This window comes from Pseudophryne corroboree, chromosome 1, assembly GCF_028390025.1.
Source record: "Pseudophryne corroboree isolate aPseCor3 chromosome 1, aPseCor3.hap2, whole genome shotgun sequence".
In the NCBI taxonomy this organism is placed as follows: domain Eukaryota; kingdom Metazoa; phylum Chordata; class Amphibia; order Anura; family Myobatrachidae; genus Pseudophryne; species Pseudophryne corroboree.
In genome coordinates this window covers 421,382,756-421,407,941 of record NC_086444.1, presented here as the reverse complement: position 1 = coordinate 421,407,941, position 25,186 = coordinate 421,382,756, and the positions used below count along the sequence as shown (strand labels likewise).

Genomic DNA, 25,186 nt, shown 5'->3' with positions numbered 1-25,186 from the left:
TTCAGTCTCAGTTATGTGTTCCCTCCACTACCAATGATACCCCGAGTTCTACGGAAAATCAGAGAGGAGAAAGCGGTAGTTATAATAATTCTACCTCACTGGCCAAACAGAGTGTGGTTTCCCACGGTACTCAGAATGGCAATACAGGGTCCATGGATCTTACCAGTAGAACCAGAGCTACTACGTCAAGGACCAGTCTTTCACCCAAACCCACAGAGTCTTAATTTGACGGCGTGGAAGTTGAAAGGTCAATCCTGAGAACTAAAGGCCTTTCAGAACAGGTTGTCACCTTACTTATGAAAGCAAGGAAGAACACCTCTTCAAAATCCTATTACAGAGTGTGGAGAAAATTTGGAGATTGGTTGGGAGACGATACCGAAATCTCTAAGGTTGAAGTTCCTCAGGTACTGCAGTTCTTAAGCGAAGGTTTTCAGATGGGTTTGGCAGTATCAACCATCAAAGTACAAATATCAGCCTTAAGTATATTGCTGGATAGGAAGTTGTCGGAGGATAACCTGGTACAGAGATTCTGTCAAGCCATCAAGAGGGAACGTCCTAGAGTTAGATCAGTTATGCCAACCTGGGATCTGAACCTTGTTCTGAATACGCTGATGGATTCACCTTTCGAACCTCTGCGGGAAATCTCTTTAAAAATGCTTACCTGTAAGGTAGTTTTCCTCACGGCAATAACTTCAGCGAAAAGGGTTGGAGAACTACAGGCTCTCTGGGCTGAGGAGCCCTACCTGAATATTCTTCCAGACAGAATAATATTAAGGAATAATCCTGAATTTCTACCAAAAGTAGTATCAAACTTCCATATGAGTCAAGAAATCATTCTACCATCTTTCTTTCCGTACCCAACGGATGATTACGAAGAAAGACTGCATATGCTGGATGTTTTGCGGGCAGTCTCTATATACTTGGAGAGAGTGAAAGACTTCCGGAAAGTTAAGAATTTGTTTGTTATACACTCTGGAGTCAAAAAAGGCGAATCGCCTTCTAAAAACACGATTTCTAGGTGGATCAAGGAATTGATTGCATTCACCTATCAAGAAAATGGCCGACCAGTTCCAGACCACATTAAGGCACACTCTACGAGGGCTGTGGCTACATCCTGGGGAAGAAAAGCGCAGGTGTCGATTAAAGAGATATGTGCAGCAGCGACATGGTCGTCCATCCATACATTCACCAGACACTATGGCTTGGATGTCTCTGGTGGTCACTTTGGAGAATCAGTACTGAAGGAAGCAACTGCATAAATTTACTTTAAGCATCATTTGGGTTCTGTGTGGTTTATTTCCCTCCCTACTAGGATGCTTTGGTATATCCCAGAGTAATGGCTGCCATGGAGTAGCGTAGAAGAAAGTAGCAAATTATACTTACCGATAATTTCATTTCTTCAAGATACTCCATGGCAGCCTAGTTTTCCCACCTCAATATATCTTTGTTTTTTTTATTAGGCTCCGTCAAGGAGACACTCAAAAGACTGGGGAAGCCAGAGGCGGACGGACCTATATTCCCAGAAGGGGCGGAGCCTAAAATAGAAAAAAACTTCCTGTCTAAAATCTAGGAGTAGGGATAAATCCCAGAGTAATGGCTGCCATGGAGTATCTTGAAGAAATGAAATTATCGGTAAGTATAATTTGCTACTTTCATGAAAACTGGCCTTGTATGTAAATTTAATTGGCCCATTTAAATCATTGATGGCAGTCGTGAATTGGATGAACAATTCCTCAGTTCCAGACCAGAAGATGATCAAGTCATCTATATACCTCAGGAATAATTTGGCATGTTGTTGAAAACTGGGATTCTCATAAAAATAAGAATTTACTTACCGATAATTCTATTTCTCGGAGTCCGTAGTGGATGCTGGGGTTCCTGAAAGGACCATGGGGAATAGCGGCTCCGCAGGAGACAGGGCACAAAAAGTAAAGCTTTAGGATCAGGTGGTGTGCACTGGCTCCTCCCCCTATGACCCTCCTCCAAGCCTCAGTTAGGATACTGTGCCCGGACGAGCGTACACAATAAGGAAGGATTTTGAATCCCGGGTAAGACTCATACCAGCCACACCAATCACACTGTACAACCTGTGATCTGAACCCAGTTAACAGTATGATAACAGCGGAGCCTCTGAAAAGATGGCTCACAACAATAATAACCCGATTTTTGTAACTATGTACAAGTAATGCAGATAATCCGCACTTGGGATGGGCGCCCAGCATCCACTACGGACTCCGAGAAATAGAATTATCGGTAAGTAAATTCTTATTTTCTCTATTGTCCTAGTGGATGCTGGGGTTCCTGAAAGGACCATGGGGATTATACCAAAGCTCCCAAACGGGCGGGAGAGTGCGGATGACTCTGCAGCACCGAATGAGAGAACTCCAGGTCCTCCTTAGCCAGGGTATCAAATTTGTAGGATTTTACAAACGTGTTTGCCCCTGACTCAATAGCCGCTCGGCAAAGTTGTAAAGCCAAGACCCCTCGGGCAGCCGCCCAAGATGAGCCCACCTTCCTTGTGGAATGGGCATTTACATATTTTGGCTGTGGCAGGCCTGCCACAGAATGTGCAAGCTGAATTGTATTACACATCCAACTAGCAATAGTCTGCTTAGAAGCAAGAGCACCCAGTTTGTTGGGTGCATACAGGATAACAGCAAGTCAGTTTTCCTGACTCCAGCCGTCCTGGAACCTATACTTTCAGGGCCCTGACAACATCCAGCAACTTGGAGTCCTCCAAGTCCCTAGTAGGCGCAAGGCACCACAATAAGCTGGTTCAGGAGAAACACTGACACCACCTTAGGGAGAGAACTGGGGACGAGTCCGCAGCTCTGCCCTGTCCGAATGGACAAACAGATATGGGCTTTTTTGAGAAAAAACCCACCAATTTGACACTCGCCTGGCCCAGGCCAGGGCCAAGAGCATGGTCACTTTTCATGTGAGATGCTTCAAATCCACAGATTTGACTGGTTTTAAACCAATGTGATTTGAGGAATCCCAGAACTACGTTGAGATCCCACAGTGCCACTGGAGGCACAAAAGGGGGTTGTATATGCAATACTCCCTTGACAAACTTCTGGACTTCAGGAACTGAAGCCAATTCTTTCTGGAAGAAAATCGACAGGGCCGAAATTTGAACCTTAATGGGCCCCAATTTGAGGCCCATAGACACACCTGTTTGCAGGAAATGCAGGAATCGACCGAGTTGAAATTTCTTCGTGGGGCCTTCCTGGCCTCACACCACGCAACATATTTTCGCCACATGTGGTGATAATGTTGTGCGGTCACCTCCTTCCTGGCTTTGACCAGGGTAGGAATGACCTCTTCCGGAATGCCTTTTTCCTTTAGGATCCGGCGTTCCACCGCCATGCCGTCAAACGCAGCTGCGGTAAGTCTTGGAACAGACATGGTACTTGCTGAAGCAAGTCCCTTCTTAGCGGCAGAGGCCATAAGTCCTCTGTGAGCATCTCTTGAAGTTCCGGGTACCAAGTCCTTCTTGGCCAATCCGGAGCCATGAGTATAGTTCTTACTCCTCTACGTCTTATAATTCTCAGTACCTTAGGTATGAGAAGCAGAGGAGGGAACACATACACCGACTGGTACACCCACGGTGTTACCAGAACGTCCACAGCTATTGCCTGAGGGTCTCTTGACCTGGCGCAATACCTGTCCCGTTTTTTGTTCAGACGGGACGCCATCATGTCCACCTTTGGTATTTCCCAACGGTTCACCATCATGTGGAAAAACTTCCCGATGAAGTTTCCACTCTCCCGGGTGGAGGTCGTGCCTGCTGAGGAAGTCTGCTTCCCAGTTTCCACTCCCGGAATGAAACACTGCTGACAGTGCTATCACATGATTTTCCGCCCAGCGAAAAGTCCTTGCAGTTTTTGCCATTGCCCTCCTGCTTCTTGTGCCGCCCTGTCTGTTTACGTGGGCGACTGCCGTGATGTTTTTCCCACTGGATCAATACCGGCTGACCTTGAAGCAGAGGTCTTGCTAAGCTTAGAGCATTATAAATTTACCCTTAGCTCCAGTATATTTATGTGGAGAAAAGTCTCCAGACTTGATCACACTCCCTGGAAATTTTTTCCTTGTGTGACTGCTCCCCAGCCTCTCGGGCTGGCCTCCGTGGTCACCAGCATCCAATCCTGAATGCCGAATCTGCGGCCCTCTAGAAGATGAGCACTCTGTAACCACCACAGGAGAGACACCCTTGTCCTTGGATATAGGGTTATCCGCTGATGCATCTGAAGATGCGATCCAGACCATTTGTCCAGCAGATCCCACTGAAAAGTTCTTGCGTGAAATCTGCCGAATGGAATTGCTTCGTAGGAAGCCACCATTTTTACCAGGACCCTTGTGCAATGATGCACTGACACTTTTCCTGGTTTTAGGAGGTTCTTGACTAGCTCGGATAACTCCCTGGCTTTCTCATCCGGGAGAAACACCTTTTTCTGGACTGTGTCCAGAATCATCCCTAGGCACAGCAGACGTGTCGTCAGGATCAGCTGCGATTTTGGAATATTTAGAATCCATCCGTGCTGTTGTAGCAGTATCCGAGATAGTGCTACTCCGACCTCCAACTGTTCCCTGGACTTTGCCCTTATCAGGAGATCGTCCAAGTAAGGGGTAATGAAGACGCCTTTTCTTCGAAGAAGAATCATCATTTCGGCCATTACCTTGGTAAAGACCCGGGGTGCCGTGGACAATCCAAACGGCAGCGTCTGAAACTGACAGTGACAGTTCTATACCACGAACCTGAGGTACCCTTAGTGAGAAGGGCAAATTTGGGACATGGAGGTAAGCATCCCTGATGTCCCGGGACACTATATAGTCCCCTTCTTCCTGGTTCGTTATCACTGCTCTGAGTGACTCCATCTTGATTTGAACCTTTGTAAGTGTTCAAATTTTTTTAGATTTAGAATAGGTCTCACCTAGCCTTCTGGCTTCAGTACCACAATATAGTGTGGAATAATACCCCTTTCCTTGTTGTAGGAGGGGTAATTTGATTATCACCTGCTGGGAATACAGCTTGTGAATTTTTTCCCATACTGCCTCCTTGTCGGAGGGATACCTTGGTAAAGCAGACTTCAGGAGCCTGCGAGGGGGAAACGTTTCGACATTCCAATCTGTACCCCTGGGATACTACTTGTAGGATCCAGGGGTCCTGTACGGTTCCAGCGTCATGCTGAGAGCTTGGCAGAAGCGGTGGAAGGCTTCTGTTCCTGGGAATGGGCTGCCTGCTGCAGTCTTCTTCCCTTTCCTCTATCCCTGGGCAATATGACTCTTATAGGGACGAAAGGACTGAGGCTGAAAAGACGGTGTCTTTTTCTGCAGAGATGTGACTTAGGGTAAAAACGGTGGATTTTCCAGCAGTTGCCGTGGCCACCAGGTCCGATGGACCGACCCCAAATAACTCCTCTTCCTTTATACGGCAATACACCTTTGTGCCGTTTGGAATCTGCATCACCTGACCACTGTCGTGTCCATAAACATCTTCTGGCAGATATGGACATCGCACTTACTCTTGATGCCAGAGTGCAAATATCCCTCTGTGCATCTCGCATATATAGAAATGCATTTTTAGTCAGGGAATCCGACCAAGCCACCCCAGCTCTGCACATCCAGGCTGAGGCGATCGCTGGTCGCAGTATAACACCAGTATGTATGTATATACTTTTATATGATATTTTCCAGCCTCCTGTCAGCTGGCTCCTTGAGGACGGCCCTATCTATAGACGGTACCGCCACTTGTTTTGATAAGCGTGTGAGCGCCTTATCCACCCTAAGGGGTGTTTCCCAACGCGCCCTAACTTCTGGCGGGAAAGGGTATACCGCCAATAATTTTCTATCGGGGGGAACCCACGCATCATCACACACTTCATTTAATTTATCTGATTCAGGAAAAACTACAGGTAGTTTTTTCACATCCCACATAATACCCTCTTTTGTGGTACTTGTAGTATCAGAAATATGTAACACCTCCTTCATTGCCCTTAACGTGTGGCCCTAATAAGGAATACGTTTGTTTATTCACCGTCGACACTGGATTCAGTGTCCGTGTCTGTGTCGACCGACTAAGGTAAACGGGCGTTTTAAAACCCCTGACGGTGTTTTTGAGACGTCTGGACCGGTACTAATTGTTTGTCGGCCGTCTCATGTCGTCAACCGAAATTGCAGCGTGTTGACATTATCACGTAATTCCCTAAATAAGCCATCCATTCCGGTGTCGACTCCCTAGAGAGTGACATCACCATTACAGGCAATTGCCCCGCCTCCTCACCAACATCGTCCTCATACATGTCGACACACACGTACCGACACACAGCACACACACAGGGAATGCTCTGATAGAGGACAGGACCCACTAGCCCTTTGGAGAGACAGAGGGAGAGTTTGCCAGCACACACCAAAAAACGCTATAATTATATAGGGACAACCTTATATAAGTGTTTTCCCTTATAGCATCTTTTTATATATTTCTAACGCCAAATTAGTGCCCCCCCTCTCTGTTTTAACCCTGTTTCTGTAGTGCAGTGCAGGGGAGAGCCTGGGAGCCTTCCCTCCAGCCTTTCTGTGAGGGAAAATGGCGCTGTGTGCTGAGGAGATAGGCCCCGCCCCTTTTTCGGCGGGCTCGTCTCCCGCTCTTCAACGGATTCTGGCAGGGGTTAAATATCTCCATATAGCCCCCGGAGGCTATATGTGAGGTATTTTTTGCCAAAAAATAGGTTTACATAGCCTCCCAGGGCGCCCCCCTCCCAGCGCCCTGCACCCTCAGTGACTGCCGTGTGAAGTGTGCTGAGAGCAATGGCGCACAGCTGCAGTGCTGTGCGCTACCTTAAGAAGACTGAGGAGTCTTCTGCCGCCGATTCTGGACCTTCTTCTCTTTTCAGCATCTGCAAGGGGGCCGGCGGCGAGGCTCCGGTGACCATCCAGGCTGTACCTGTGATCGTCCCTCTGGAGCTAATGTCCAGTAGCCAAAGAAGCCAATCCATCCTGCACGCAGGTGAGTTCACTTCTTCTCCCCTAAGTCCCTCGTTGCAGTGATCCTGTTGCCAGCAGGACTCACTGTAAAATAAAAAACCTAAGCTAAACTTTTCTAAGCAGCTCTTTAGGAGAGCCACCTAGATTGCACCCTTCTCGGCCGGGCACAAAAATCTAACTGAGGCTTGGAGGAGGGTCATAGGGGGAGGAGCCAGTGCACACCACCTGATCCTAAAGCTTTACTTTTTGTGCCCTGTCTCCTGCGGAGCCGCTATTCCCCATGGTCCTTTCAGGAACCCCAGCATCCACTAGGACGATAGAGAAACAGTATGCGTTCTTGTAAATACATATAGATGTTAGCATATGTCGGTGAGACGTTAGAGCCCATAGAACACCCCGATACTTGCAGATAATATTGACCATCGAAGAGGAAATGACAAAGGGGCGTGTTGGTCCACGAGACGTTGGTGATCATTGTATGGATTCTTAACACAAGTCTTTGAAACTAGTCTCTGAGTGCTGCCGCATATACTCCTGTTATATATATATATATATATATATATATATATATATCTCAGCATCAGGTCATCAATGTTTCATGGTTTATACCATTTCAAGTATAAACCATGACACGTTGCTGAGCTGATGCTGGAGTTGCGACATTTGATCTTGGAGTGCTGCGCATTGGAGGTATATATGGCTGCTATTATACAAGGCAGCTGGCGGACATGCATTGTTTAAGTGCTGGGAGAGCCGGACACAATATATATAGATTTTTTTCCACTAATTTATCTGGGCTTCTGGCAAAGATAGCTCACACATCTGCATAGCGGTCCCAAACTTGCCTATGAAGTGGTAAGAGCTGTCTTACTACAGCCCGCCAGCATCACTCTGGGGATGTACCAAAGAAGACAGGCCCTCATTCAGCATTAGTTGCAGTTTTGCTAATTTACCAATATTGCAACTGCTATCACTCGCATGCTTGGGACAACCCAGCATGCTAATGGCGGCCAGCGATGCAATCATGATCACATCGCTGAATAAGGGAAGACCCCCTTCCTGCCGCCGCCATTTTCCCCGTCACATCATCCGCGTGAAATGTCACACGGCTGCCCCGAAAAGGGGACAGACCCGCCCCTATTATTGGCGTCACACACCCGCAATGCCACTATGAGAACGCCTCTGCCTGTCAGTAAGATCGGGCACTGTGCATGTGCACTTGTTAGAAAATGGTCAGTATGTGATTGCATCGCTGATGCGATCTGTACTGAGTAAGGCCCATGGTTCGATTTTTGATGTTGGAGTTAGGTTGAAAAAAGAAAAATAAACTTTTCTGTACTGGTTTGGGTCTGACAGTGGCTCTACATCTTCCCATGGGTATTTATAATGTTTCTTCTATTCATTATTACTTTGCTCATGCAAGAGTTGTAGAGACAGGAAGTGAGGCCCTTTAAGGACAAAGAAATGTTAGCTAGTTTTTCTTTAGTGGTAAGCTGGGAGAAGAGGGTATGGATGTGCAAATAATCAGTTACCTGTAAATAAGAAAACACTTCACTTGAGATGAGGGACGAGTCAACTTGCATGACAACTACTTGTTTAAGGCAATCATTTCTGGTGAGGTCAACTGCACCTATGGAGGCACCAATCCGATATAAACAGGGTCCATGCTACATCAATGGGTTGGGTATGAAATGTTGGTGTTTGGGATGCCGGCAGTCACATGACCAAACCGCGGCATCCCGACAGTGAGAATCCCGACACCGGATGGGGGGGGGGGGGGGGGGGGGGTAAGTATTTTACCCCTCTTACTTCCCCTACCCTAACCCTCTGGGGGTGTCGGCTACAGCTAACCCTCTGGGGGTGTCGGCTACTGCTATCCACCCCCCCCCCCTGCCCAGCGCCTAACCCTAACCCCCCCCCCCCCCCCCCCCAGTACCTAATCCCAACCCCCACCCTGACACGACTGCTGGCATGCCACCTCAACAGAGGTCAACCATGTATGGGTTGGTAGACAAACAACTCAGGGATAAATTGTCAAGTTAGCTCTATCACAAATTCGGGACTTAGTCATTGTTACACTGTCTGGCATTGCTTTAGCAAGATGGGCCATTCTGTGTCAGTACGCTGTCACTGCATTAAGAGGAGCCATGGGCACTGCCATGGTTTGAATAGATGAGCAGTCTCTGTCTGCCTGCTGCGCTCACATGACCTCTCCCTTGCAAGAGCGCCCTACTTAAACCTGCACCTGTCACAAGCACTATGTCGGACCAATACTCCTCTTTGTGCTCACTCCCCAGTGTGTATCTCCTGTCTCCAATCTGCTGCCTGAACTTGAGCTCCTGTCAGCTGGATTCCTGTATTGCCACTGCCTTTGAGTCTGTGTCGGTTACTCTGCAGTCTGATATGGTTACCTGAGTCCTGTCTGCACTATTTCCAGCCTGTGTTCAAGCTGCACCTTTTCTGGTCCCAGACTGGTTCAAGCCTTGGGGTCCAGTATGGCTCAAGTTGCCAGTCAGAGTATGGCTAATCTTCTCCGGGCCCAGTCTGGTTCAAGCCTCAGGTTCCAGTCCAGCTCAAGCTACTGTTTGACTCCCATCCCATTCCAGTTTAAGCTCCAGGTCCAGCAAAGCAGGATTAAGGAAGGGGGGCGCAGGGGACATTGTACCCTGGGCCCCTCTCAGGCAGAGAGGCCCCCCGGCCGGAGCACTCTGACATCTCAAGCTCTACCTCTTGTGCAGCAGCGGAAGGAAGAACCAGGCAGCCAGAATGTGAGTAGGACAGTGTGCAGTGCAGGCAGAGACAGAGGAGTAGTGGTGTAATGACTGTGGGTGCAGAAGGCACTGTTGCTATAAGGCATGGGTCTTCAACCGATGGCCCTCCAGCTATTGTGAAACTATACATCCCAGCATGCCCTGCCTCAGTTTTAGCATGCACTAATAGCAAAACTATGGCAGGACATGCTGGGATGTGTAGTTTCACAGCAGCTGGAGGTCCGCAGATTGAATACCCATGCTATAAGGCCTGTGCCATCTAAGGCCTGCCTCCCCCTGCTCCCATCTCACCTCACAGTTCACAAACACTGCCTTCTGGGATGGATAACACAACGTCTCCCATCGTTCCATGCACAGAGATACAGGAGGACGCAAGGTAGTGGCCGGATGTAACAGAGCCACCAGCTATTGGAAGCAGTGGCAGGTCTTATAAGCCACCGCAGCCACGGCCCGCTTCCCCTGACCCCACTATGACCCATCCTTCCAGGGGTACTGTTGCTCTATCCCCTAGTGCCTGCCAGGGCTGTCACTGACTTTCACGCAATAACAGCGCAGGTGCCTGTCCCAAGCTCTCCTGCCCGTCACCCCCCCATCCCCTCTAGGATCCAGCTGCTGGGCTGACAACAGAGTTTGCATTGTGATTGGCATGTAAATGTGTATATATATATATATATATATATATATATATATATATATATATATATATGTGTACCTATGCATATATGAATGTATGCATAGATATACTCATGTATGTATCTAGTATCTGTATATGGATATAGTATTGCAGCTCCTACCTGTGTCAGGGACTCTCTGCTCTCCATACCACAAGTGTCAACATAGATGGTGCTTGTTGTCCTAAGAGTCTTCTTTCTGGGTGTTGGTGTTCGTGCGGAGTTTCCGCTAGTGTGGTTACTCTGGGTGCTTGGGACTGGATCTATACTCCTCTTTGAGGGTATAGGCTCCAGACACACAGCTCTTGTAGTTGGTTTAAACCATCATTGACAGATTCCAGATGGGCTACTGATTACTCTATTACTTGCTGTGCCAGTGCCTGATTTATCAAATTCTGTTCAGGGTTAGGGCTTGAGCGCAACTCAATTGGTTCCAGAGGTGGTCTGTGAGCCTTCCAGTTCTCACCAATCTCTCTGAGAGCACCAGGCATATACCGTTTGAACATCATCCATGAGTAGACATCTTATTTAGCCACCCAGATTCCTGTACAATTTGTCAGTCTAGTCCACAGGTCCTGACTCGGATCTGAAACCTCAAACCGTGATAAGCTCTACAATGCCATATAATATCTTAGAAGGGCAATTACACTGCACAAAACCAGAGTGAATCATGTACTTATTGCCCAGGCACGATGAGGTAGGTGAGTCAATGTGATTCATAATAGTCTGTATATCAAGTTCCCTGAGAGCCAACCTCTATGTTTGGGGAAGGGAACTCTGGATCCTAGAGACTGCATACTTTCTCTCAACACAACTTGAAATGTTTCCGACACTTAGAGGTGCATGGTGTTTCAGATTTTGCATCATGTTCTTGCTCTTTGTTCTTCAGGCCCAGTTTATGAAGGAGTATTATGCCCTTATTGACATTGCATTTTAGTTATATTTTTTCTGTGCTGTCACTTGCTATATTTAATTATCATAAGGTGGTATTAGTTTCTATATAGTTAGATACATTTTAACGTTTAATACTAGCCTGTTCACCTTCTTCTTTTGATGTGTTTCTTTATTTGAATTGGTGAGGTACCAGTCCTCCTTTTTAGATGCAGCATCCATCCTCAAGAATTAAATTGAGTTGCCTGCCTATCTAATACATCATATATACATCTGCCAGTATTGCCTATTAGCATCATCTACAAGTGTTGTAGTTGTTTGTTTTTTTCTATCTGCCTTAGAAAATAGTGTTCACTTGGGATGGTGATCTGATACACAGGGGGATTCGTATTAACTGGGAAAAGCATTGTACAGTGCTCTTCAAGTCTAGAGATTACTGAGACACAATATAAACTTTTAACTAGATGGTATAGATGCCCTTCTCTTCTACATAAATTCTACCCTGCTGTATCTCCTATGTGTTGGCGTTGCGGGAAGGTCAGGGGCACTCTGATACACATCTGGTGGGATTGTGCCCTTATAGTAACCTTTTGCACTAAAATTGTGGCAATTTCAACTGAAATCTTGGGGTTCTCTGTCCCAAATGGGCCAGATTTCTGGTTACTTTCTCACTCAAGCATTCCTACAGCAAGATATAAAACGTCACTACTCAAACATTTAAACAATGCGGCTAGAGCAGTAGTCCCAGTGCACTGGCGAGATACGACTGCTCCCACAATTTGGGAATGGTTTCAGCGGACTGACTTCTATATGTCCATGGAAGACATTTTCCACTCGGCATTGGAAAAACGCTCAGATTATGTAGCTACCTGGTTTAACTGGATGGAATTTACCCAGTCCTATGTAACCTATATGCCATTGTATCAAACCCAATAATTTAAAAACATTTTTTACTCTCATCAGTCGATTCACTTGCCATGCTATGGAGTACCTCTAATTGCCTGATCTTTCTTCCTATCCCCCTCTTCTCTCCCCATATTTTCCCATTTTTACTCTATACTTAATCCCTTGTCTCGTCTTATATTTCCCCCATTTAAAGGTAGTTGTTAAACTTGTTGCTGTTTGTATATTATTCATCTGAGATCTGACTGGTGTACTGATAATACGTGTTTGCTTGCACTGGACTTTTTCTGGAATACACTACAGTACTGATGATGCCAAATGTTATTTTATTATGTATTTGTGATTAAAAGATGGATATTCCATGCTTCTGTTTTATGTATCTTGTGATGACTGCCTTATTGACATAAAATAAAGAATTTATAAAAAAAAACAGTGTTCACTTTCTTTAATAGAGATACAAGTGGAAACTTGTACGTAAAGTACTCTAATAACAAAGGAGACCAGCGGCGGCTCCTATATTTTTTTTTTTTAGGTAGTGGGCTGCCACTACCATGCCGGAGAGGAGTCCCATGTCCCAGCGCCTGCGCAATGGAGCTGACAGGCGCTGGGACTGGTGCATGTGCACAAGCGGAAGATTGAGTGCACATGCGCACCCCCCCAACTTCTATGGACTGCACTGGCTTCAGCCCATAGTAGCCGGATTAGGTAAAATCTGCCACTGGAGGAGACCTACATTGTTTATTTAAAATGGTTTGCAGAGTGGAAGCTTCAACAAACAAAACAAAAAAAATCTTTCATTCAATGTACTCACTTTAGTCAGTTAAAAATTATACTGTTTAATGTCAAAAAACAAACTAAATAATGAAATATTGAAACGTGGTCTCATATGCCAAACAGAAGCACTGTTCTTAGGTGCAACATAACAGTAAAACAAGCTCCTGATTTTGCAGAGCAAATGGAATGCGAGTTTGCAATTGGCTTGCAACTTGCATCGCGGTGTGAATTTGACCTGAACACGGCTCACACAAGCCAACTTGCACCCGACTGGATTGACCCCTAGGACTTCATTCAATTGTTATTCACACACACCTTTCTTCTTGCAGCTCGCCATGCTGGCAAGAAGAAATGTGCGAAAAGTGACCCGTTAGGGCACACAATCGGCACTTTTTACGCTGTGCCCAGTCAGGTTAGTCAGGTTTAGACAGTTGGGGCTAAACCTGGTCTGTCTGGGTGCAATCAACCTGCAAAAACTTTGGACAGGAGAGATGTATTAAGCCTGGAGAAGTGATACAGCAGTGATAAGTAGAAGGTGATAACGCACCAGCCAATCATTACGGGTTTGAAAAATGACAGTTAGGAGTTGATTGGCTGGTGCGTTATCACCTTCTACTTATCACTGCTATACCACTTCTCCAGGATTAATACATCTGCCCCCGCGTGCGCAAAAAACAATGAAATCGCCTGCTTAGTGTTTATTTTAATAGAACGTGCCCTGTACAAACAGATCATCAGCCTATTGCTAAAGGTATGCTATATGCAGATGCGAACAGGAAATGAAAGCAGCACAGCAAGGAAGTAACAGTCACATATGGGCTAAATGAAGAGAACGTCCCTTGCTCTGTGCACTTACGATGTAGGCTTACTGTAGCTGTCACTCCCGGGGCAGAAGCTTCCGCAGATAGCTGGCTCACCAGTCACCACTGCCGACGCCGGGTGCAATGTTGTTACACAGCCCCATTAGAACGCCACATGCATCGCTATGGCAACAGCGCACGGAGCGTCTGACGTCAGGGAGGCCGACGCCACGCACTTGCCGTATGCACGTCAGAGTAGGAATGTACCATTTCTAGAACAAGGTGGCTGATTTTTTTCTAACTAACGGCCGCACACTGGCCTATCCCCCGTGTCACCGGGCGTAGTGCCTGTACACACACAGCTATCAGCTGGTACATGGCGGCGACCAGGTGGTGCTCTGTGGTCTAAAGTAATCGTTTTCGGCACCCCTGCGCTGTGTGGTGGTGTGAACCACACTTCCGCCCATCTCTCCCCGCCGCCATTTTCGTGTCCAGGCTCTGGCAGGCACAGTTTCCGCCTTCGTACCAGGAGAGCTCGTCACCATGCCGGCGGGACCCGTGCAGCTGCTAGCGCCCCAGGCGCCCGATGGCGGCCAGGTACATATGCGGGGCCGGGGATAAAGGGCGTAATGGCCTTACTGTGCTGCTAGCTGTGTTATGTGTGGCCAGGCCGCACTTCTCCCTGACACTGAGCCAGCGCAGCGGCTGTACAGTAAGAACGGCTTCAAGCTCTGAAACCACTAAGACCAACTAAAACCGCGCCAGCATCCTCTCCCCCTTCCTGTTCGTGTCTCCCAAATGTTGCCTGTGCAGCTCCCCGTTATTGGTTCCCTCTCCTGCCTATCACACTCTCCACCTCGCTTCAAATCTGTTCCCTGCCTTCTGCCATCATCTCCTGCTTCATTGCCAACAACACCATGAAACCTTTGTGTTTAGACGGTGCTGCTTTCGTGGTTGCTTTGACTGCATGTGCTGCAAGGTAGCATCTAGTTTGCCTTTGTGGACAGGACTTTTCCCATAAGCCCCTGGGTCCATGTCACAAACTGTTTGGAATACTAACCTGTGGCGAGCGGAGCGAGACACTGAGCCCGAAGCGTGGTGAGCGTCCAATGGTGCAAGGATAAAATGAAATAACCTCAAACAAACTGAGAATGGATAAAACATTTAGGCGCTGTACGGGCGGAAGTTATCTACTGCCCTCTCGTTATGTCACTTCCTAGTCCTGATCATGAAGACAAAATCTTCACAACGGTGCTGCAGTGGTTATTTAGCTTGTATCACATGTTCTGCAATGTTACATACTGTAATGCTATGTACGTACCTATACAATACTCCGGCCGGTCACCTGATATCAGCGGATTGGCCCAATAATTGTGCAGTTGTCAGTCTGTAAACTGTTTAAAATGGGTTGGGGCTGGGATCCCGGTGGACAGCATCATAACACCGGGATCCCAGCCATGAGAATTCGTGGGGGGGTGCAAGTGCAATGTAGACCCTTGCAGTCTCAGTGGCTCGCTGCGCTCACCACAGGCTCTATTCCCACACTATGGCTCACCACAGGTTCTATTCCCACTCTATGGGTGTCGTGGACACCCATGGGTGGGAATAGACTCTGATGGTCGGGATTGTGTGTGTCGGCATTGTTAGGTGTCTGGTTTACGTCGTCTGTATCCTGACCGCTGGGATTCAGACTGCCTTCAATGTAACCATATCCCCTTAAAACACCTACAAACGGTTGGATTAGGAGCTTGCATTTTATGAGCACTTAAGATGCCCAATCACCCGATCCATTGATGCACGTACCCACTGAGATAAGTAGCTCTGGCACTGATCGGAGCATTTAGCTGATCTGACGAGTGTATGAAATAGTGTGTACAACAGCTTAAGTCTTTTGCATTTGTTTTCTTTTACCTGTTTCTGTTTGTGTACTATGTAATGCGCTGCAGACCTGTAGTGGCTTCATATAAATAAATATATACCTATCACATACATTCTTGCATATACTGTACAGTTTCATGACCTCCAGAACATTCACATGACAATGGTGCACAGCCTCTGTATACCACCAAACACAATGTTGTGCTCATTCATGCTAGACTTGCTCAGTAACAGTGCATCTTAATGTTGTGAGGGATTACAGCAGTATGCGTGCGCTTCCCTTGCTGACATACTAATGAGATTCACTATACAAAAACAAACAAAAAGTGTCTGTGCTTCATTTCTGGCGCCTGTCTAATATTAGTGCTATGGGTGCAAGGCTTTGCCTCCAAATACAAAAGCAGTATAGCTTGGCCGGTTTTACTTGATATACTCAATAGTATTATTATATTTAGAAAAACCATTTCAAGAAAGTCAGTTAATACTGTCATACAAGTGGATTGTACTGGTCTGTGAGAAAAGGGAAGCTTGCATGGGATTCTGTTTTTAAATATTTTAGGCCGACCAGGTAAATTGTAATCATCTACTCTGATTGTGCTGATTGCATTAACCTTTTTGTGGTTTCCAGGCAGCATACATTTTAACTGTGCCCCTGATTGATTGGACAGTTACCCTTTTACCTTGCCAATGTGTTGAGATTCACAAGACCTGAGACGAATGTCAGAACTTACATGGGTCCCTGTGTATCTGTATAAAGGGGAGGTTCCGTATTTCATATTGTAAAAATCATGTGGCTCCATTCACTTAGAAAATGAATTAGCTGTATGATTATATTTTAACCCTAGAAAAAGCAAGTTGTGTAGAGAATTTATAGCCTGCAGAACCTTTGGCCCTCCAGCTGTTGCTGAACTACACATCCCAGCATGTACTGCAACAGTTTTAGCATGACCAAATTGCATGTGTAGTTCAGCAACAGCTGGAGGGACGAAGGTTCCCCATCTCTGGCCTAAAGGAAACATCTCATGTTTTGTGTAGCTCCCAAAAATAGGATTTTAATTACCTACCGGTAAATCCTTTTTTCATAGTCCGTAGAGGATACTGGGGTCCACATTAGTACCATGGGGTATAAATGAGTCCACTAGGAACCTTGGGCACTTTAAGAAATCAATAGTGTGCGTTGGCTCCTGACTCTATGCCCCTCCCACCACACCCAGTCTAGAAACTGTGCCCGAGGAGACGGACATACCCTGAGAGAAGGATTTAAAAGAACAGTGGTGAGATTCGAACCAGAACACACACACAAGAGGAAAGCCAAACTAACCAAACTTGAACAGGAACAGCAACAGCTGAACCAAGTAACAGTGCAAGAAAACACGAAGCACTGGGCGGGCGCCCAGTAGTCTCTACGGACTACGAGAAAAGGATTTACCGGTAGGTAATTAAAATCCTATTTTCTCTTACGTCCTAGAGCAGGCATTCCCAACCACGGTCCTCAAGGCACACTAACAGTACAGGTTTTAGTGATATCCAGGCTTCAGCACAGGTGACTTAATTAGTAGCTCAGTTATTTTGATTTAACCATCTGTGCTGCAGCCTGGATATCACTAAAACCTGCACTGTTGGTGTGCCTTGAGGACCGTGGTTGGGAATGCCTGTCCTAGAGGATACTGGGGTCCACATTAGTACCATGGGGATGTACCAAAGCTCCCAAACTGGGTGGGAGAGTGCTGAGGTTCTTGCAGAACAGATTTACCAAACTGAAGGTCCTCAGAGGCCAAAGTATCGAATTTGTAGAACTTAGCAAACGTGTTCAAATCTGACCAAGTAGCTGCTCGGCAGAGCTGTAAAGCTGAGACACCCCGGGCAGCCACCCAGGAAGAACCCACCAACCTAGTACAGTGGGCCTGTACAGATCTTGGAACCGGCAAACCTGCCGTAGAATAAGCATGCTGGATAGTAAGCCTGATCCAGCAAGCAATAGACTGCTTTGAAGCCGGACACCCAATTTTATTGGGATCATAGAGAACAAACAGCAAGTCCGATTTTCTGTGACGAGCTGTCCGCTTCACATAGATCTTCAAAGCCCTCACAACATCCAAGGACTTGGAAGTAGCAGAAGTGTCGGTAACCACCGGAACCACAATAGGTTGGTTGATCTGAAACGCAGACACCACCTTTGGAAGAAATTGCTGACGAGTACTGAGTTCAGCTCTATCTTCATGAAAAATCAAATAGGGGCTCTTGTGAGACAACGCCCCCAGCTCCGACACACGCCTTGCTGAAGCCAAGGCCAACAGTGTGACTGCCTTCCACGTAAGAAACTTGACGTCAACGTCCTGTAAAGGCTCAAACCATTCCGATTGCAGGAACTGCAACACCACGTTGAGATCCCAAGGTGCCGTAATGTCTGAACCTCCGGGAGAGAAGCCAGTTGTTTCTGGAAGAAAATGGAAAAGGCCGTAATCTGGACTTTTAAGGAGCCCAAACGTAGGCCCACATCCACTCCTGACTGCAGAAAAAGGAGAAAACGTCCCAGTTGAAATTGCACCGCAGGAAATTTCCTGTTCTCACACCAAGAGATGTATTTTTTCCAAATACGGTGGTAATGTTTAGACGTTGGAAAGGGGGGTGATAGAGTCTGCACAGGATCTCTCAATCTAAATACTTGCTGATTTAATTGGTATAGGATAAACCTATAGCTATAACGTAAACCAACATATGGCCATGAATGAATTAATAATTAATATCTGGCACTGGGTTGGCGGTGCTCCCAGAGGTAGTTCAGTAAACTTAGTCAAAGGAGAGTGTATGGTTCCTGTATAGTACAGGAGCCAAAAGAGAAAAGAAGAAAGACTACAAGTCTCTTCTGGGGCACACTTTTGTTGTGAAATGTGTAATATTGTTATATTAAAAAATAACTTTTATTAATATTCCTCTAAAATAAGGGGCTATGAGGCAAAAAAGAACAGAGAAATGATAAGGATACTATCAATTATCAAAAGGTTAATCTATCCAATTTAAGCATAATTGATTGAATCACGTGATACAAATCAAACTGAATGACTCCGTTTGGCGAAATTATATGTGTGTCTCTAATGTTAGAGGAAATACAATTAAAGTATAAATAATGTGTGGGTTATCATCTTCCGAAAAAAAGAGATGTACTTATAATAAAAGTAACAATAACAATATATCGGAAGAGAGAGGTATTTCTCTGTCTAACAAACCGGGCTCCACCCTGATAATTGGTAAGAAATCAACTTCCACAATCTGAAGTAAATGTAGTGATTGATAACAACAATACTTTGGCTCCGGGTCCTGTGTTCTGAATTAGGATATAGGATATAAATACCTGCGGTACCAAGTATTCTCTGGTGGTCTACCAACCAGGTACTGACCTGGCCCACAGTGCTTGGCTTCCAAGATCAGACGAGGTTGGGCATACTCGGTGTGGTTTGACAGCAGGTAAATATATCCTGCTTAATGATTTCCGGAACCAAGTATTTAGTTCTGAAAGATCTCACATTTTTGGTGAGATATTTGGGAGCTCTTATAATCCAGACACTAGTAACACCTGGTATTCCCTGATGTTCACCAAGGGTATACTCTTTACCGGTACCTCTGGTCTAAACCTCAAAAAAAAGGGACTGAAATAGTCTTTTACAGTGTTATAGACTTTGGGTTTATGTCTGGATGGCACCGGTGGTTGGTGGCGGTCAATGGGGAAATGGAGAATCAGCTACGAGCTAATTTGGGGTTTAATCCAAGTATTTAAAGATTCTCCAGATTCGGCCAGGAGTCTTGCGTGACTGTAATGCTGGTATTGGTCCCAAAATACTGGCCTAAAAATAGCAGATGTTCCAGTGGGAATTAATGATCAAAAAATCAAAGAAGCTGGAAAGACCCTGTAAAGAACCATGTGTGGATTGTGTTGAAGTTACAAAAATTATATATATATACAGAAAATATATATTAATAATAATAATGGTAACAAATTGAGGATAAGTCCTGGACCAGGGTACGGCTTGCTAATAAGCCTGATGCATTCCCCTTGTTGCCATGTTTCTTATATATTTCAACTTAGTATAAGATATCTAAGTGAAAAGTCACATCAGTATCTGAGAAACTTAAAGCCACAAAAAATATATATGCAGTTTGGCGGAAGTATCGTCTCCGATGGTGCATCAGACAAAAAGATTATATCCTACTGTTAGGTGGAGGGGTGAGATACCCCCCTTAGTCGATGGAGACTGCCGCTAGAGGTCCATGGTGGAGGGGGAGCCCAGCAGAAAGACGCCGGTGTCCGCGGTCCTCCGACCGGAAGTTCGGAAACCGGAACCGGAAGTGACAACCGGAAGTGACGACGTATGTTTCGCTCAGGGAGCTTGTTCACGGAATGCCCGGAGCCAAAGTATTGTTGTTATCAATCACTACATTTACTTCAGATTGTGGAAGTTGATTTCTTACCAATTATCAGGGTGGAGCCCGGTTTGTTAGACAGAGAAATACCTCTCTCTTCCGATATATTGTTATTGTTATTGTTACTTTTATTATAAGTACATCTCTTTTTTTCGGAAGATGATAACCCACACATTATTTATACTTTAATTGTATTTCCTCTAACATTAGAGACACACATATAATTTCGCCAAACGGAGTCATTCAGTTTGATTTGTATCACGTGATTCAATCAATTATGCTCAAATTGGATAGATTAACCTTTTGATAATTGATAGTATCCTTATCATTTCTCTGTTCTTTTTTGCCTCATAGCCCCTTATTTTAGAGGAATATTAATAAGTTATTTTTTAATATAACAATATTACACATTTCACAACAAAAGTGTGCCCCAGAAGAGTCTGGGATCCCTTTCCGGGCTAGAATTTGATGATCAACCTCCATGCCGTCAAACATAGCCGCGGTAAGTCGTGATAGACGAACGGCCCCTGTTGTAAAAGATCCTCGCGAAGATGTAGAGGCCGCGGGTCCTCTAGGAGCATCTCCAGTAGATCCGCGTACCAGGCCCTTCTTGGTCAGTCCGGAGCAATGAGAATAACTTGAACCTTTTCCCTTTTTATTCTTCTGAGAATTCTTGGAAACACGTACACCACCTGGTAGTCCCATGGAGTCACCAGAGCGTCCACCGCCACTGCTTGTGGGTCTCTCGACCTGGAACAATACCGCTTGAACTTCTTGAGACGAAAGGCCATCATGTCGATATGTGGAATACCCCACCGACGTGTCAAGCACCCGAACACCTCCAGGTGGAGGTCGTGTCTGCTGAGGAAGTCTGCTTCCCAGTTGTCCACTCCCAGAATGAAGACTGCCGACAACACCACAGCGTGCCGTTCTGCCCAGAAGAGAATCCTTGTTACCTCTGATATTGCTGCCCTGCTCTTCGTTCCGCCCTGTCGGTTTATGTACGTTACCGCCGTCACATTGTCCGACGGAACCTGAATGGCGTGATCCTGAAGAAGATGTGATACCTGTAGAAGGGCGTTGGATATGGCTCTTAGTTCCAGAATGTTGATCGGAAGAATGGTTTCCTGACTTGACCATTTTTCCTTGGAACTGTTCCCCTTGGGTGACTACTCCCCAACTTCTGAGTCTTGCGTCTGTGGTTAACAGAATCCAATTTTCTCTATCGTCCTAGTGGATGCTGGGGTTCCTGAAAGGACCATGGGGAATAGCGGCTCCGCAGGAGACAGGGCACAAAAAGTAAAGCTTTAGGATCAGGTGGTGTGCACTGGCTCCTCCCCCTATGACCCTCCTCCAAGCCTCAGTTAGATTTTTGTGCCCGGCCGAGAAGGGTGCAATCTAGGTGGCTCTCCTAAAGAGCTGCTTAGAAAAGTTTAGCTTAGGTTTTTTATTTTACAGTGAGTCCTGCTGGCAACAGGATCACTGCAACGAGGGACTTAGGGGAGAAGAAGTGAACTCACCTGCGTGCAGGATGGATTGGCTTCTTTGGCTACTGGACATTAGCTCCAGAGGGACGATCACAGGTACAGCCTGGATGGTCACCGGAGCCTCGCCGCCGGCCCCCTTGCAGATGCTGAAACGAGAAGAGGTCCAGAATCGGCGGCAGAAGACTCCTCAGTCTTCTTAAGGTAGCGCACAGCACTGCAGCTGTGCGCCATTTCCTCTCAGCACACTTCACACGGCAGTCACTGAGGGTGCAGGGCGCTGGGAGGGGGGCGCCCTGGGAGGCAAAGGAAAACCTTTTTTGGCTAAAAATACCTCACATATAGCCTCCGGGGGCTATATGGAGATATTTAACCCCTGCCAGAATCCATTAAAGAGCGGGAGACGAGCCCGCCGAAAAAGGGGCGGGGCCTATCTCCTCAGCACACAGCGCCATTTTCCCTCACAGAAAGGCTGGAGGGAAGGCTCCCAGGCTCTCCCCTGCACTGCACTACAGAAACAGGGTTAAAACAGAGAGGGGGGGCACTAATTTGGCGTTCGAAATATATAAAAGATGCTATAAGGGAAAACACTTATATAAGGTTGTCCCTATATAATTATAGCGTTTTTGGTGTGTGCTGGCAAACTCTCCCTCTGTCTCTCCAAAGGGCTAGTGGGTCCTGTCCTCTATCAGAGCATTTCCTGTGTGTGTGCTGTGTGTCGGTACGTGTGTGTCGACATGTATGAGGACGATGTTGGTGAGGAGGCGGAGCAATTGCCTGTAATGGTGATGTCACTCTCTAGGGAGTCGACACCGGAATGGATGGCTTATTTAGGGAATTACGTGATAATGTCAACACGCTGCAAGGTCGGTTGACGACATGAGACGGCCGAAAAACAATTAGTACCGGTCCAGACGTCTCAGAAACACCGTCAGGGGTTTTAAAACGCCCGTTTACTTTAGTCGGTCGACACAGACACGGACACTGAATCCAGTGTCGACGGTGAATAAACAAACGTATTCCTTATTAGGGCCACACGTTAAGGGCAATGAAGGAGGTGTTACATATTTCTGATACTACAAGTACCACAAAAGAGGGTATTATGTGGGATGTGAAAAAACTACCGTAGTTTTTCCTGAATCAGATAAATTAAATGAAGTGTGTGATGATGCGTGGGTTCCCCCCGATAGAAAATTATGGGCGGTATACCCTTTCCCGACAGAAGTTAGGGCGCGTTGGGAAACACCCCTTAGGGTGGATAAGGCGCTCACACGCTTATCAAAACAAGTGGCGGTACCGTCTATAGATAGGGCCGTCCTCAAGGAGCCAGCTGACAGGAGGCTGGAAAATATCATAAAAAGTATATACACACATACTGGTGTTATACTGCGACCAGCGATCGCCTCAGCCTGGATGTGCAGAGCTGGGGTGGCTTGGTCGGATTCCCTGACTAAAAATATTGATACCCTTGACAGGGACAGTATTTTATTGACTATAGAGCATTTAAAGGATGCATTTTCTATATATGCGAGATGCACAGAGGGATATTTGCACTCTGGCATCAAGAGTAAGTGCGATGTCCATATCTGCCAGAAGATGTTTATGGACACGACAGTGGTCAGGTGATGCAGATTCCAAACGGCACAAAGGTGTATTGCCGTATAAAGGAAGAGGAGTTATTTGGGGTCGGTCCATCGGACCTGGTGGCCACGGCAACTGCTGGAAAATCCACCGTTTTTACCCTAAGTCACATCTCTGCAGAAAAAGACACCGTCTTTTCAGCCTCAGTCCTTTCGTCCCTATAAGAGTCATATCTGCCCAGGGATAGAGGAAAGGGAAGAAGACTGCAGCAGGCAGCCCATTCCCAGGAACAGAAGCGTTCCACCGCTTCTGCCAAGCTCTCAGCATGACGCTGGGACCGTACAGGACCCCTGGATCCTACATGTAGTATCCCAGGGGTACAGATTGGAATTATTATTATTATTATTATCCTTTATTTATATGGCGCCACAAGGGTTCCGCAGCGCCCGATTACAGAGTACAAATGCACATAAAAATAGGAAAACAGTGACTTACAGTTGAATACAATATAGGACAAGTACAGGGCAGCTAAGCATAACTACACCAGTAAACATAGAGATAAGTTCCAGGTGGTCAAAAAACTGTGGGATCTGGGCGGTTGAGGATTATTAAAGTAAGAAAAGTATAAGCACATGAGGGAAGAGGGCCCTACTCGTGAGAGCTTACATTCTAAGGGGAGGGGTAGACAGACAGGGATGACACAGATGGGGTACATAGAGAGCGTGGAACAGAGGGTTATGTTGAGATTTGGCTACGTTTGGTAAAGAAATGGGTCTTAAGAGCCCGTTTGAAGTTTTGTAGAGAGGTGGAGAGTCTGAGGGGGAGAGGTAAAGAATTCCAGAGAAATGGAGCAGCACGTGAAAAATCTTGGAGATAGGAGTGGGAGGAAGTAATCAGAAGACAGGAGAGACGGCGTGCATTAGCAGAGCGAAGAGGACGGGTGGGAGAGTAAAGGGAGATAAGGTCAGAGATGTAGATGGGAGAGGAGTGGGTGAGTGCTTTGTAAGTGAGTGTGAGAAGTTTGAATTGGATTCTGAAAGGGAAGGGAAGCCAGTGGAGGGCCTGTAGGAGGGGGGAGGTAGACGTAGTGCGTTTGGTGAGGAAGATGAGCCGGGCAGCAGCATTGAGGATAGATTGGAGTGGAGAGAGGTGATTGTCAGGGAGGCCAGTTAAGAGGAGATTACAGTAGTCCAGTCTGGAAATAATCAGTGAGTGAATAATGATCTTAGTGGCATCCTGTGTGAGAAAAGGTCTGATTCTAGAAATGTTTTTGAGATGAAAATGACAGGTTTGTGAGAGGTGCTGAATGTGTGGTTTGAAGGAGAGGGAGGAGTCAAGGATTACGCCAAGACAGCGTACTTGGGGGCTAGGGGAGATAGTTGTGCCATCAATGGATAATGAGATTGTGGGAGGTGAGGCTGTGCGGGAGGGTGGGAAGATGATCAGCTCAGTCTTAGACATGTTGAGTTTAAGAAAGCGCTGAGACATCCAGGAAGAGATAGCAGAAAGACAGTTTGAGGTACGAGTGAGGAGAGCCGTGGAGAGATCAGGGGAGGAGAGGTAGATTTGAGTGTCATCAGCATAGAGGTGATATTGGAAGTTAAAAGAACTAATGAGTTCACCTAAAGAGGACGTATAGAGAGAGAAAAGGAGAGGACCAAGAACAGAGCCTTGGGGGACACCAACAGTTAGTGGAAGTGGGGGGGAGGTAGCATCATGAGAGGAGACAGAGAAGGAACGATCAGAGAGGTAGGAGGACAGCCAGGAGAGGGCAGTATCACGCAGACCAAGAGAGTGAAGGATTTGCAGAAGGAGAGGATGGTCCACAGTGTCAAAAGCAGCAGAGAGGTCAAGAAGAATAAGCAGAGAGTAGTGGCACTTAGATTTGGCTGCATGGAGGTCATTGCAGACTTTTGTGAGGGCAGTTTCAGTGGAGTGGAGAGAACGGAAACCAGACTGGAATGGGTCAAGCAGTGAGTGAGAGGAAAGAAAGGCAGTGAGGCGATTATAGACAATACGCTCAAGAAGTT

At 46.4% G+C, this 25,186-nt stretch overlaps 2 protein-coding genes across 8 annotated transcripts in view; one reads left to right on the top strand and one right to left on the bottom strand.

Moving 5' to 3' along the window:
* The window catches only part of CCDC157 (coiled-coil domain containing 157), a 197,441-nt gene extending 183,433 nt beyond the window's left edge, over positions 1-14,008 (bottom strand). For all 7 annotated transcript variants that reach the window (XR_010171259.1, XR_010171256.1, XR_010171253.1 and 4 more), the window contains exon 1: positions 13,851-14,008. The gene's annotated coding sequence lies outside the window, so the exon portion shown is untranslated. The remainder of the gene's footprint in view (positions 1-13,850) is intronic.
* Positions 14,009-14,127: 119 nt separating this feature from the next.
* SF3A1 (splicing factor 3a subunit 1) overlaps positions 14,128-25,186 on the top strand; it is a 72,527-nt gene continuing 61,468 nt past the window's right edge. The window contains exon 1 of the mRNA XM_063913381.1: positions 14,128-14,391. Within this exon, the coding sequence (XP_063769451.1) occupies positions 14,338-14,391 (54 nt within the window). The 5' untranslated portion in view covers positions 14,128-14,337. The remainder of the gene's footprint in view (positions 14,392-25,186) is intronic.